Here is a 14,980-nt window from a genome sequence, read left to right as displayed (position 1 = left end):
TAATTCAACATCAATTTATTTGAGACCGTAATTACAATGAGAAAATCCCTTCATCTTTGTCATATAACCATAACTTAACCACAGGAGTGAACCCCATCATATTCACAAACCTGCCCACAGTCAAGGGAAGGAAATAACCCAGATTGTACACACAGAAGGGTACAAATCTTAGGAGCCATCTTAGAACTCTGTCTACCAAAAATGGGCAAACAATCCTAATCACAAAAATTTATCCATATATGTGGTTTACAAAGGTCCAACTAGGTATTCAATCTAACTGATTTAAGTGATTAATCACACACGTTAATCTCAAGATTTATATCACTGAAAATGGACTCTGATGAAAACATTACCCAAAGGGAATGTGCTCTCCCTCACTGTCCTTTCCTTCAGCTGTCACTCCCCAGTGCTGCCAAATTGACCTGCAGACCAGCATCTTCCCTGCCCAGTCCGGGTATACACCATCCATTCTCCAAGATGTGAGCAACGTTGCTGAGAACCTCGAGTACACGTTGCTCTCTCTCCTTGTTAATAAACCTATCAGACTCAATCTGGTTCTGAAACCCACCTTCTTGTTCTTAATCCAATTTCCAGATGCCCAGATCCCTATTGGCTTCTTAATTATTTACCCTCCACTGAGTATCATTAAATACTTTTCTTCTGCTTAGTGGGTTGGCTTCCTTGCCTCTAACCATAAAGTCCCACCCAATTTAGTCTCCAAATTCAGACTAGGTCTTTCAGGTGATCTATAATCTCTCCTACCTAATGTACCACTGAAATTCAGTTTCCATCTGTTTATCAGTCCCTATATCACCTAAACTTGTCTGGAAGGGTTTTAACAAATTGGAGAGTATATTTGAGATGATCTGAGTCCCAAGGTTGGGAATTGGTGAGCAGGAGGTTAATCAAGGGGTAGTCCAGGGATATCACCTATGGAAGGGGAAGGCAAGGGAGGGAAGAAGGCAGGAGAGGAGGAGGAAAAGGCCTCAGACAACCCAGTGGAGAGTTCCAAAGCTGAAATGCCCCTTCTCAGTGGTCCCAAGCTGGGGTGAGGGGCCAAGGCTTTATACTTCCATGTTGACCCATCACTGGATATGAGCTGCCCTTAAAAAGATGGGTAATTTTAGGCAAGGGACTCTTTGAATTGAGAATAATTCAAAGAAGTTGTAGGCCATCTTCTTCAGTTGGGTGTGTCCTCATTCCTAAAGGGGGGAATAAGCCTTCATTCCAAAAGGGGGCTCTGGACAGTGAGGGAATAAATCCTTCTGCATCACAGCGTCTACTACTATCCATCTTCAAATAGAAGATGGCATATGCAATATGCATAATTTACTTTCTGAGGCTGTGGAGTCATCCTCAAGAGAAGACCCATCCTGAGGTATAAAAGGCCATGCCATGCCCATTAAAATGTCATAGGAAGAGGTTTCATATAGGAAGCCCATCCCCTCCTGGGCCTGTTTTGCCCTCGGATCCATTCTTTTCCCTTCCCCTAGGTCACTCTCATTGGCTGCATTTTCCAGGCCCCTGAATCAGCTGGATTTAACCAATAGGAGACAGTAGCTAGAGCCTGGAGGGTGGAAGAAAAAGGATAGGGGTATTTCTTCCTACCTTCTCCGTCTTGGGCAGGATCTATGGAGTGGCCATCTCTCCTGCATGGTGCCAGTTCCTGCCAGAAGACCCACTCTGGTTCTAGCTCTCACTGAGGGTCCCTTCCCCTAGGTGCTGGCAAACACTACTTCCTTCATCTGTCCGACCAGCCCTGGGGACGGTGGTAGCTTCCTCTCGTTCCTTACCTCTGGGCTGCTTCCATGTCTTCTGCTTGACTTCTCTGACTCTCCCTTTACATACATTCCCTGAATTCAATTCCTTATGTCCCACATTATCAGAATGGTCTGTTTTCCTGGTTGGATCCCAACAACAAACCCCAAATCTGAAGTCTCAAGGACAGCCATTCCAACCTGAGGAGTTGATCCCTGATCCATCTTCGTACATAGACAATTCTATGTACCAGGTTCCTGGGTGAAGCTTCCACTGCCTAGGGCAGGTATTTACTTTACAATAGCTATCACTGTCTGGAGAAATGCCAGGGAACGAGTGGACAGCTATTCAGCAATCATTCTTTATTGTGGCCAATAATCCAGACCCCCAAAGGACTTCTGACCTACCACATCTACCATAATACCTCAACTTCAATTGCTTCCCCCTTGAACATTTTGTTCAAACGTAAAACAAAATTGGTTTATCTTTAAATCTCACCTTTCACCCTACCAGATAGTCAAAATGCTGCTTTACAAATGGAAATGATTTCCAAAATGAGAACTAAAACTTGAAAAACTAAGATTCCCAAAATACTCAAAATTTCAATGTAAAAAGACACCTTTTATAAAGGATCATCAACTCTAGGATTCTCCATTTTGCTAAATTCTCAATGCTTCATGAAGAAACCATCTCTAGGTGTCTCTTAAAATCATTTTACCTTGGTGACTTCATAAGATTTGGTTCCAGTCAAGCACAATTATTTCAGGATGGATTTCAAAGCAACTCCAAATTCCCATTTGTAGCAAGGGCCAACAATTTCTGCAGTTCCAAAAAATTATCTTAGCTTGGAAAAACCTATTTAAGAAACAACAAGGACAGGAAGTCATTAGCATGTTAATGTTGAAATCAAACAGATTTCCAGTAGCAGAATAATGGGTTTTTTTTACCATGAAACCTGCAGTTTCAGGACAGTGGTAGGCAACCAGATGCATCCACATTTGTAAGGAGTCCTAATATAGGAGGGAGAAAAGCCACAGAATCCAGTACTCATTAACTCATCACAGATTAGTTAACAGAATACAATTTTAAAGTAGAACTTATCTCAGCAGCAAAGGCATTCCAAACTTGATAGAGGATCCCCAACCTTCATGATGCAAAATTTCATTCTCCCCATGTCATTAACAATGGGATGAAAACGGAAATGGAGATGGTCCATTCCCAAGAATTCTGCAACTTGCCCAAGTTCACACAGCAGTGGAAAAGCCAGCATGAAGATCTGAATTCCTATATTTGTGAGACATAAACCTGCAGATGTTGCTAAACAATCTGTGAGGATCTTTTCTGAAAAATGTTTTTGGGAGGAAGAGAGAAAACGTCTATCCAATAGAAAACATCACACCAACATACAAAGAATGCTTGTTAATACCATAATTGACATTCAACACACTCCTTTAATGCACAGACCTAAAAGGACTTTTCTACTCAGCGAAAACATTTTTGCAAGAAGGATTCAGATGTTTCCAAACCAAAGACATCTCAAGAGAAAAAAAACAGACCATGAAACGACACCGTTTTTAACACTGCTATGTTAAAAACATCCCTCCCAGTGGTGGAGAGCGGGGAAAAATAATGATGCGCATCGGTAAATATTAAAGTTGCAAATATGAGATAAAAATGATCCTGTGACACAGTCTAGTTACTTTAGAATCCCGTTGAACCCATTACAAATCTGCCACAAAGCACAACTGAGATTTTTCTCTTCTTTAGATATCTTCCCCTGAAGATAACTACACAAGTTTGCCCAGAGAATACTGTAGGTGATGGACTTGCAGACCCACCCCTTTGGGGCCAAAGGAAAAAGAGTAAGCTTTGAGTGAGTAGCTCAAGAGGGAGTGGTTTGAATAACTGTACAAATACAAGGTACTCAGGGGAAAAAATAAAACACTGGAAAATGTTCATCTCCCACTTCCTCCAACTTTGTTAAGTATGTTTGTCCTGATGTCCACCCAAGGGCACAGTGTGACCTTCTGTTATCAGAAAGAAATACACAGTATAATTTATCAGGATCCATCATAATGAACTTCCCACATATTGGAAACCAAAATGACCTTTCCTAGCTAATATTTATCTTGTTTTCTTCACACAAAAGGAACCACTGGGGATTCTTTTTTCAATTCATTAAAAAATGGATCCATCAGTGGAAAGAAATGTGATCTAATAGTTTGTATGCCAGACAAGGAGCCAGGAGTTTAATTTTAGGCTGAGCAGTAACTCATTTGGTCAGATTTTCCCAGGGCATACCCTAAGCACTGGCTTAAAAGGATTAACTCTTTCTTGTCACTTCTGAACTTGAGTGCATTCAAGACCATCAGTAATTCTGTGCATGGCACCAAAAGCATTTGCTTCCAGTCATTTCATTTCTGTCTCTTTTGTTTCCCAGCCATAGCACAGTGATTTCTATCCATGTGCTTCCATACTCATTTGTTTTTAATTTTTCATGATGAAAGACACCATCCATATCTAGACTTAAGAAAAAATGTTTTCTGGGGTACCTGGGTGGTTCAGTCAGTTAAGCGTCTGACTCTTGATTTTGGCTCAAATCTCGATCTTGGGGTCGTGAGATCAAGCCCCACATGGGGCTCCACACTGGGCATGGATCCTGCTTAAGACTCTCTCTCTCGGGGCGCCTGGGTGGCTCAGTTGGTTGAGCGACTGCCTTCGGCTCAGGTCATGATCCTGGAGTCCCTGGATCGGGTCCCGCATCGGGCTCCCTGCTCGGCGGGGAGTCTGCTTCTCCCTCTGACCCTCCCCCCTCTCATGTACTCGCTCGCTCTCATTCTCTCTCTCTCAAATAAATAAATAAAATCTTAAAAAAAAAATAAGATTCTCTCTCTCCCTCTCCTTCTGCCCCTCCCACCACCCCCACCCCCACTCATGCTCTCTCTCTCAAAAAAATACAAATGTTTTCACATGTCCAGTCATTCTCAGAATGAACTTCAAAGACTCAGCATTTAGAGGCCAGGCTACATTTTTCATCTTTCCCCTGATGTGTTGGCACTGTATAGGGACAGTCACTCTTTTCCAACAAAAGAGCAGAATGCCTGGTTATGTTTCCTGGTACCAAGAAACTTGGAGGTTCCCAGCCAGAGGAGACCATTCTTGTGATGTTTAATTTATTTCCATTGCACATAGGAAAGAATTCTGCCTACACTTGATTTTTTTATCAAGGAAATAGTGAGGTCTTACCTCTCTTTTCTCTTGATCTCTTTGTCCTCACCATTAGTAGGCTGAATTCCCTAAGGGGATTATTCTTTTGGAATATAGTCATTTACTTGTAGATAAGCACCCTCGGAATATCTTTGTTGGTTTTGCTACACCCACGTCACTGCACACATGTCAATCAGCAAAGCATCAAGCTCCTCATCTTTCCAGTCTAAAAATTTACAGGGATGAAATATCACAGTTCCTTTTAGAATTAGAAGACACAACGACCTTAAAGCTAGATCTAATCAGGACGAAAAATCAGACTAACTCAAATTTGAGGGACATTCTAAAACGTAATTGCTTTTGAAAGTGTCAAGGTCATGAAAGACCAAAAAAAAAAAAAAAAAAAACCTCTAAGGAATGGTTTCAATAAAGGAGAGACACATGGCAACGAAATGCAATTGTGATCATACACTGGATCTTGGGACCAGAAAAAAATACAACACACACAGTTTTCCTCAGAATAAACTGCATACACACATATATACATTCACACAAACATACACACATACACATACACACACACAGCTCTAAAGGACATTATTGGGACAACTAATAATTTCTAAATATAGTCTGCAGAATAAATTACAGTGTTGTATCAACATTAAGTTTCCTGACTTTGATCATAATGTAGATAAGAAAGAGAATGTCCTTATTACTAAAAAATACACCCTAAAATATATATTTTTAAAGATTTTATTTATTTATTTGACAGAGAGAGACACAGTGAGAGAGGGAACACAAGCAGGGGCAGTGGGAGAGGGAGAAGCAGGCTTCCCGCGGAGCAGGGAGCCCGATGTGGGGCTCGATCCCAGGACCCAGGCCGAAGGCAGACGCTTAACGACTGAGCCACCCAGGCGCCCCCACCCTAAAATATTTAAGAATAAGGAAACAAAGGCTTCCACCTTATTTTCAAATGATTCTGAGGGGGAAAAAATGGAGAGAAAGGAGGGAAGGGGAAAAGAAGGGAGGAAGAAAAGAGTGAATGACTGAATTAAAAACCAAATGAGCATAATGTGAGTAACTGGTGCATCTGGGTAAAGGGCTTATGGGAGTTCTTTATACCATTCTTTCAACTTTTCATGAAGTCAGAAATTGTGTCAAATAAGACATTAAATAACTAATTAGTAGCCTTCAATTCAAAAGATATACACAAATTATTTAGAATGTGTTACCAGTCCTAAACAATGAGGAGAGTTGATAGTTGGAATGTTCCGGTTAATTAAATTCTGTGAGCATTCACCCAAGCTTATTTGTTGTTTGTTTGTTTGTTTGTTGTGTTTGGTTTTTTTTTTTTTAAGATTTTATTTATTTATTGAGAGAGAGCATGAGCAGAGGGGAAGAATAAAGGGAGAGGGAGAAGTAGACTCCCCACTGAGCAGAGAGCCCAATGCAGGACTCGATCCCAGGACCCTAGGATCATGACCTGAGCCAAAGGCATACGCTTAACCAACTGAGCCACTCAGGTGTCCCCCAGGCTTATTTTGTATTAATTTAAAAACCACTCACGTAGCACCAGGCCCTCTCTTAAGCACTTTAAAATATTAGTTCACTAACAGTAGGATTTACTTATATCCTGATATACAGATGAGGAGAGTAGGGCATAGAGAGAATAAGGGACTTGCCCAAGGTCACTCAGCTAGCAAGCAGCTACGCCAGGATTCAAACTCAAGCCATCTGACACCAAGGCACCTACTGTTTCAGTTCCTGCACAATTATTCCCAAAAAGTATTAGTCCCTCTTCATGCTTTAGTAAATAGACTGAAAATAAATCTATCTTTGGGAATTCAAGACATTGATCAGCATCCTAAAGATGAGAATTCTGTTTACGGAAAAATTCGTAGAGGCACTTGGAGTGAATCTGAAAGCAGAGCAGAGCTTGGAGCCAAGGAGGTATTTTATTAACCCCTAAATAAGTTTTGCTTCATCTCTGCAAACCTGGTGAAAAACAGTGATTCAGAATGGCTGCAGGGTTCTGATTTGCTGCAGATTTATTAAAGACTTGTGTCATTTTCCAAATTAAGACCAAACATGCAAGAATTCTACTAAAGTCCTTGAGTGCTTAAGCTGCCATTTTTCAAACAGATGGGAAACAACCACACTTCCTATCAGAACGCCTCTAAAACATTTCAGAGAAAACCCACCAGAACCAAAACATCACACACAAAGGCTAAATTACTTCTGTTGATTTCGATGAAAGAATTCAGCACCGAAACACAACAAAAGTGGATCTTTGTCCATGCATCCACTCAGACTCATTTCCTGACAAACTCCAGGAGGAAAGCATTTCTACAAACATACAACACGGCAGATTCTCCCTTGATCACAAAGCAAAGGGTCCCTGCACTGCTTAACCCCTGTCCTTTCCTGCCCGCCCACTAGCAGGGGAGAGTTCCAGGTTCTACCCTGCACCACCTCCAGAGTGGGTACATTTGAATAATTAGTTATTTCCAGATTCACCATCAGTCCAACTGACCTCCCACAGTGGGATCTACTGGGATGGCCTGGTGACTCCAGTTCTCAGCCCCCCAGGTACCAGGGTGCAAGGTGGAAAAATTCTTCCAGCTACTGATAGAAGATGTGACACACTTAAAAGTTTGGACATTGTGGTAAATCACTTTACCACATTAATTTCTACTCAGTCAAGACAGAAGAAGATTTACAGAAGGTAAATCACTTTACCACATTAATTTCTACTGAATCAAGACATAGGTGAGAAATGTATCCTGAATTAGCAACCTGGGTTTGGGGGAGTTAAAAAAAAAAGGGAGGGGGGTTATGAGTGGAAACCAGATTAAAAGATGATCCCCCTCGGTGATGTCTTGTCTGATAAACAACGGAAATCTGGAAATAGAAGCTGCCTACATAAAATAATTCACCATTTCTTCAGGCAGAAATGAGGAAAGATGTTTCCATTTCCAGGTGCTTAAATAAAAAAACCACATTGAATTGTCTCCTGGAAATCTTCAAACAGCTTTTCCACAAAAATATGTAAAACCACACGTAACCCCTCTCTTGACAAATTTATTCTGAAACCAGTATTAATGAGCTTCTTCCATTTAAGAGTGGGCTGATGAAGGTAAATGTATTTAATAGGTTATCGACGCTTATGTGAATATATTTCAAACACTAATGCCTGGTTGATGTCTCGCTGGGTTATCGTTTATAATTATCACATGACGCATGGAATTACTTTGTAATTTAGAGTATGTTCACCATCATATGTGAAAGCGGGCACGTTTTGCTGCCAAAAATGTGGTATATGCATGTCATAAATTGCTTTTTTATTGCTTGCTTAAAAACATCTATGAAGAATTTACTACTGAGCCATTTTACAACATATGAAAGCAAGTTGTAAATGAGCCATTATAGACAATAACTGTGTCTATTAAATATTAAAGAATTTTATAAATGGCATTTTAATTTCAAGTGTTACCAGTACCATCTCATCTACATTAGGTGGTAGGGAGTTCTTTAAAAAGGCTCTTCCAGTTGGAGATGATTTAAATAAATTAAACAGACATGCTGTGTTTTTATAAGGTTCACACTGTCATTTTAAGAACTGAGAAATTCCTTAAAACCACACAGCATCTTTATTTAAGTGCTGTGACACAATCCTTTCTAGTGGAATTATGGGCAAACGGTGCATTTTGTTAATGAAGAAAAACTCCAGCCTTCCAGTGACCATGAAAAGTACACAAGCAATCGTCACTAAGTGATAATGGTTCATTGAGAGCCTGTATACATAAAACAGACAAAACAAACTGGCAAGTTACATGAAATAAGATGCACTTACCAAATTCAGGGACACCCAGCATGACTCCACAGCTTGTTGTCCAAGTGAAATCGCCCAGGTCTGGGGCTGAACAAATGTGAACGGTAATGACAATTTAGCCATAAATCTCTCAAGGCCCAATTATCCTTCCTGCAGAGAGGGTTTATTTCTTTTAATTAGCCCAGTTTTTAATTGGAAATTTTCCTCTCATTTCTCATTTTTCAAATAATCAAAACAGAGTGTGCAAGGATTTTAACATAATAAATAACCAACATAAGAATATTTTAAAGGCTGCCCACAAGTTGCCATGCACTTGAATTTTTACCTAAAAAGTTTTTATGTGATGTGATCGAACTTCTACATAAAGAATATTAATAAAGTAAGTTGTATGTGAATATCAGTAACATCGCTTCTACTACTTTAATCATTTCGATCTTAGCTGGAGGATGGGGGGGGCAGGGTCGGGATCTGTTCACTTACATCCAGAATCTAAACCTCTTGATGGAAAGAATGATATCTTATTTCTCCTCCACCGTCATCTCTAACATAACGCCCTGCACATCAGGGGTGTTAAATATGCTTGGTTAAATAAATGAGTAAATGTAAGTCTTTTGTTTCAATCCCAAATGAATGGTCACTTCATTTCTATAGCCCTAAATTCCTCACCTGTAAACTAATATAGTTCAATTAGAAGACCAGCAAGGTGCCTTTAGGTGTAATGACTCACAGAGCATTTTAGGAAAAACACAGTTTGATTCAGCTATCGGTAACATACAGCTCATGGACATATATACACAGCAAATTCAGCTGTGACAGGATTGCATAGCAAGGTAACACCCACTGCAGACAATATTGGCCATTTTAATCTATTTGTGGAATAAATGCTTCTTAAGAGCTTAATCTAAACCTTTATTAAATTTCAATCTGAAAATCATCTTTTGTTTGGCAACAGTGCCCTCCTGTGGCCAAAAAAGGAAGTCTTTTGACAGTGCTAACATTAACTGATCTAGGTTTTTGTTAGAGAAGTGTGTTTTAATTTTTTAATAAAGCCATATTTATAAACAGGATATAAGCTATCCTTAAATAAACATAAGATATCAAATAATTTAGATAACCATGTCACACTAAATGACATCACAAAAACAGTTAAAATATATCAACAACTTCTAAATGAAATGGTAATTATTATATGGAATACTACAATAGAATAAACACCAGACCATACTGGGATTTAGTATTTGTTGCTTCTCCCTGTTACTTCTACAACACAAGTCAATGTTACAATCTATCAAAGGTCCCCAGGCTATTTAAAGATGCTCGGGGCTCCTGGGTGGCTCTGTCGTTGAGCATCTGTCTTCGGCTCAGGTCATGATCCCGGGGTCCTGGGATCAAGCCCCACATCGGGCTCCCTGCTCTGTGGGAAGCCTGCTTCTCCCTCTCCCACTCCCCCTGCTTGTGTTTCCTCTTGCTGTGTCTGTCTCTGTCAAATAAATAAATAAAATCTTTAAAAAATAAATAAATAAAGATGCTCAAAATACCCAGCCTGTATATACTAAAAGCCTAGTAGGTACTGCTTTACACCAGTATGTACTGGGGGGGAATAAAGAATAGGACTAATTCCTGTCCATCCAGAAGTGATCATCTAATTGGAAAAGACAAACATACATAGGGCAACCAAGAGCGTAGGTCATTGATATTTGGTATTGTCTTTCAGAATATAATAATAAATATAAAGACTAACAATGTCAAGAAAAGTAAAATCGGGGAGGAATTCTGTAATCCAGGAAGGCTTTCTACAAGAGGCAACAATACAGACAGCAGAAGGAATAAAGGAACATTTGGAGAACAGAGTAAAGAGGTGTTTGGGGGGTTTTAAATTTGGGGTTTTGTTTTTTGTTGTTGACGGAGGAAGGTCTGTATGCATGTGTGGTTTTGTTTGGCTTTGCTCTGATCTGAGATGGTGAAGGAGGGGAAAAGGCCACTAAAGGAAACCACAGAACTCAGGGAAAGGGGGAAAGGAGCGGAGGCAGGTAAAAGGACTGACCCTATGTGGAAGTCCTACAGAAGAGCTGGACACCATCTTCTCTGTTGTCTTCATGTTCGTGGGTCACCTCTGCGGGATTCCTTCAACAAGTATTTTTTTATCAACTCTCCTGCACCAGACCCTGTGTTGGGTGCTGTGCGCAGAGGATGGATAAGGTCCTGGGAGTCCTGGAGTTTGTGTTCCGGCACGGGGAGACGGGCAGACAGGTAAACGAGCGTGAATAAGAGAACTGTGGGTTGAGATAAGTGTAACCAAGAAAACGAAAGTGAAGAGTGTAAGAGAGACTGGTTGGCCTTGGAGGACGAGAAGCTACCTGGACTGAGTGTTCAGGGAGGGCCTGTCTGAGAAGGTGATTCTGACATAATGGTGAATGACAAAATGTGGACTTCCGGGGGAAAAAGATCCCAGGGAGAGAAACAGCATGGGCCTGCAGGAACCACAGGCCAAACTAAGCCTGGTATAGTCAGGAGCAGAGAGGCAGTCAGAGTGGAGCTAGGGGAGTGAGGGGTATGAGATGATATCAGAGAGATCCCAGGGGCAGAGGACGAGAGAGCTTGCAAATCATAGAGGGGAGGTGGGATTTGATTCCACATGTGCTGTGAGAGTTTTAAACAGGACAGAAGTTGAAGATGGGTTAGGTTTCAAAAGTGCCCTCCAGGGCACCTGGCTCAGTCGGTTAAGCATCTGCCTTCGGCTCAGGTTGTGATCCCAGGGTCCTTGGATGGAGCCCCACATCGGGCTCCCTGCTCTGCAGGAAGCCTGCTTCTCCCTCTCCCTCTGCCTGCCACTGCCCCTGCTTGTGCTCTCTCTCTCTCTGTCAAATAAATAAATAACATCTTTTAAAAAAAAAGTGCCCTCCAGCTGCTAGATGGAGAATGCACTCTGAGGAGCAGATGCTGAGACTACTGCAGCAGTCCAAGCAAGACATGGTGATGGTTTAAAGCAGGATGGGGACAAAAGAGCCAAAGAAAAACTCATGTTCCAAAGCCTAAAATAATGCTTGCATACAACAGGTTCCTAATAAATGTTGGTGAATGAATGAGCGAGTGCCTAATCAAGAGAGTAGGTAAAACTCCCCTTTTCCCTTCATTAATCCTCTCTAGGGCTGGCGTCTATATTACCAGTGAGTTCAACAAAATTACTAACTGCCTTATCTATGCCCTCAAGAGAAGAAAAACTAGCAAAACATTTTATCAGCTGCTTGTTTCGTGCACACTAAGGTCTCAACCTAGTAGTGTAAGAGGATGAATTTGGATTTGAAGCTAATGTAACATTGTGTGACAAGTACACTACAATTAACAAAGAGAGAGAGACAGAATGAATTTAGCCAGCTATCACTAAAGCAGAGCACCAGTGAGGTCAGACTGCTTTAAGATCTCCTCTTACATACATTACTGGGTTATCTCTGACACTCAGTGTGGAGGCAAACTAATGAACCAACTTGCAAGGTCCAAGCCTCAGGTCCGGGCTCCAACTTTTTTTGTTACAGGCTTTGCACATCCTAACATCAATTATATTTCACTCTTCACTTTAGCTACTAGGAAGCTCAGAGCCAGATTTATCATCTACCTTCAGCAAGTGAATAGAACTTTTCACCATGCATTTTATATACTAAATTTATACTTAGTTTGTTCTACGTTCCCTCTATCTTTCATTTCACTAAATACTTTTAAAGGCTTTCTCAAGTCTGTTTTGATGGGGACAGACACAAATACATGAATATATGAACAAGACAACATTATCTAATATTCTTTAACGGATTCAAAGTTCAATTTTTCCTATCTCTTCATCCACTTCCCTTTTGTCTACCCATTCGACTTGCCTTACCAAAAGTCAAAATTCCCACCTTGACATGGCCACCTAAGGGTAAAAGCATTATCTCCAAATCATAAAATGAAAAATGTCACCGAGACTATACAACACAGGAATTAATAGGCAGTGAATCAGGTTGGGATTCACAGATGGGTTTCCTGGTAGGTAACAGGGTGGGAGGGAATGGGTCCAAGGACCGGGAGGGTTTGGTTTCTGTGAGGAACAAAGTCTGTTGCATACAACATAGGGAAGCAAGCGGTGAGGGGACCAGGGAGAAGACAAAGGACAAAGGGATTGGATGGGAAGGGAGTCCAAGGACACATGTTTTACAGCTTTAACAGAGCTCAGTCCTGGCTCACGGTGATTCAAACCAGACATGTCGTCTGAAATTAAGATCCTGATGATATGTGTGATCCCAGAATCCAGAAAAATGTTCATGGGCCCTAGGAAACAGTGGAAAGCCACACCTGATGGTTTTAGATTTTAAGTCAAAAGAAGAGAATCAAAGAATCTGATAGCATGGTAATACTTTAACAGATGGGTACTCAGGGTCCAACACTGGACCCCTCAGTTCACTTCTCATCTCATTTAATCCTCGAAATAATCTGATAAGGCAATTCCATTTTATTTTGTTGTCAATCTTTATTTAACAAGGGAGAAAGTAAGTCATTCCGCTCACTCACCCAATAGCACAAAACAAGTAAGAGGTGGACTCAGGATTCCAAATTGGGCTGAGAGATTCCACCCTCTGGGAAGAAAGGGGAGTTTAAAATAGAAAAAAAAAAAAAAAGCCTGGAAAACCCAGAGAGGGGGCTGGAGATAGTACGTGCTTGGTCAAGACTGAAGACTGGGGTTTGTGCAACACAGAAAATCCCACTCAGAACGTCTCACAGTCTGGAGACGGGGTTGTTGAGAAGGACAGAGTCTTCCTAACAACTGGCCACAGTTGAAGAAGGATGACATCGCATAAATTCCAGCCACATATCTACTTTTTCCTGCATAAACATTATAAGATATATCAAATATTTCCAATGAAAAACTGCCCTCTGAGTTGAGATAGGCTCTAAGTGTAAAAACCACATCGGATCTGAAAGACTTAGTACAAAAGAAAGAACCACCTCATTAATAATTGCAAATATTAATTGCACTTTGAAATGACAGAAGTTTAGATAGGGGGTTAAATAAAATTTTGAAAGTGAAAAACAAGATCCAGGCTTATCGGTGTAACTGCAAGTGTTATCCACAGATACAGTACACTCCGGATTATTTTTTTCTTCATTTGGAAAGACCTTTTGGCGTTCACAGCAATTGTCTTAAACTCCTCCTATGATTTGATATCTGACTCAGATAATGGCCTGTGAGGCCATTCCTCTTATTCAAGACCAAAAAACACAAAACAAAACAAAAAACCCAGCTTACATTTATAATGCATTACAACCAGAAACTGAGTTTTAAGACATTTCTAGCCCAGTCCACATTTTCACACAAGTATTCACTAATTGTGTTTCATTTGGGCATCAGGGAAACATTCTGACAGCAAGTATGCCCATATAAGGAAATATAAGGAAATCGTGGGGTCATGATCCCATAATTCCAACACACAAGAGATGCACCACACACTTGAAGAGACTTCTAAAGCAGAAAAACACAGGAAGCCAGGAAGAATAACCACTCTTTCTAGTCATAAATATATGCTCTCAAGGTAATAAATGCCCTATTCATCCCCAGAAGGAAGAAATGCATGTAAAAACTAAGATTATCGGGGCGCCTGGGTGGCTCAGTTGTTAAGCGTCTGCCTTCGGCTCAGGTCATGATTCCAGGTCCTGGGATCGAGCCCCGCATCGGGCTCCCTGCTCCGCGGGAAGCCTGCTTCTCCCTCTCGCACTCCCCCTGCTTGTGTTCCCTCTCTCGCTGTGTCTCTCTCTCTGTCAAATAAATAAATAAAATCTTTAAAAAAAAAAAAAAAACTAAGATTATCATAATCTGCTGCATAACATAAAAATACACAAAATGCAGATTTATCTTTGTGACAGACAGGATGTTTAAAATTTAATTAAGATAACAGATACCTGAAACCTCATCAATTGTAATCAATTCCAAAGCACCTTTGTAAACACGAGGGCATGAGAGAGCAGAAACAATGAAGGTCCAATACGATCCAGTCTTTCATAGCCTTCCTGCCTCAGGGCTTTTGCCCATGTCATTTCTTTGGTTCAGAGCCAAACACACTGATCTGTCCTTCTCCACCTGGTTAATTCCTGCTCAATCTTCATTTCTCAGGACAGCCATAACCTCCTCGGGGAGGCACTTACCTATATTACTAAGTA

At 40.8% G+C, this 14,980-nt stretch overlaps 1 protein-coding gene across 2 annotated transcripts in view; it reads right to left on the bottom strand.

Moving 5' to 3' along the window:
- TAFA4 (TAFA chemokine like family member 4) overlaps positions 1-14,980 on the bottom strand; it is a 200,844-nt gene that overhangs the window by 143,961 nt on the left and 41,903 nt on the right. Inside the window, exons 2-3 of one of the 2 annotated variants that reach the window (XM_064593882.1) lie at positions 8,819-8,884; positions 2,477-2,613 (exon numbers count right to left, since the gene is read on the bottom strand). In XM_064593882.1, coding sequence (XP_064449952.1) covers positions 2,477-2,490 — 14 coding nt within the window. In that variant the 5' untranslated portion in view covers positions 2,491-2,613; positions 8,819-8,884. The remainder of the gene's footprint in view (positions 1-2,476; positions 2,614-8,818; positions 8,885-14,980) is intronic. The other variant, XM_064593873.1, reaches the window with a different exon arrangement.

Source organism: Mirounga angustirostris, unplaced genomic scaffold (genome assembly GCF_029215605.1).
Source record: "Mirounga angustirostris isolate CCGP_5_RB_7025 unplaced genomic scaffold, mMirAng1.0.hap1 SCAF_1, whole genome shotgun sequence".
In the NCBI taxonomy this organism is placed as follows: Eukaryota; Metazoa; Chordata; class Mammalia; order Carnivora; family Phocidae; genus Mirounga; species Mirounga angustirostris.
Note: the sequence above shows the minus strand (reverse complement) of the source record. Positions and strands in the feature narration are given on the sequence as shown.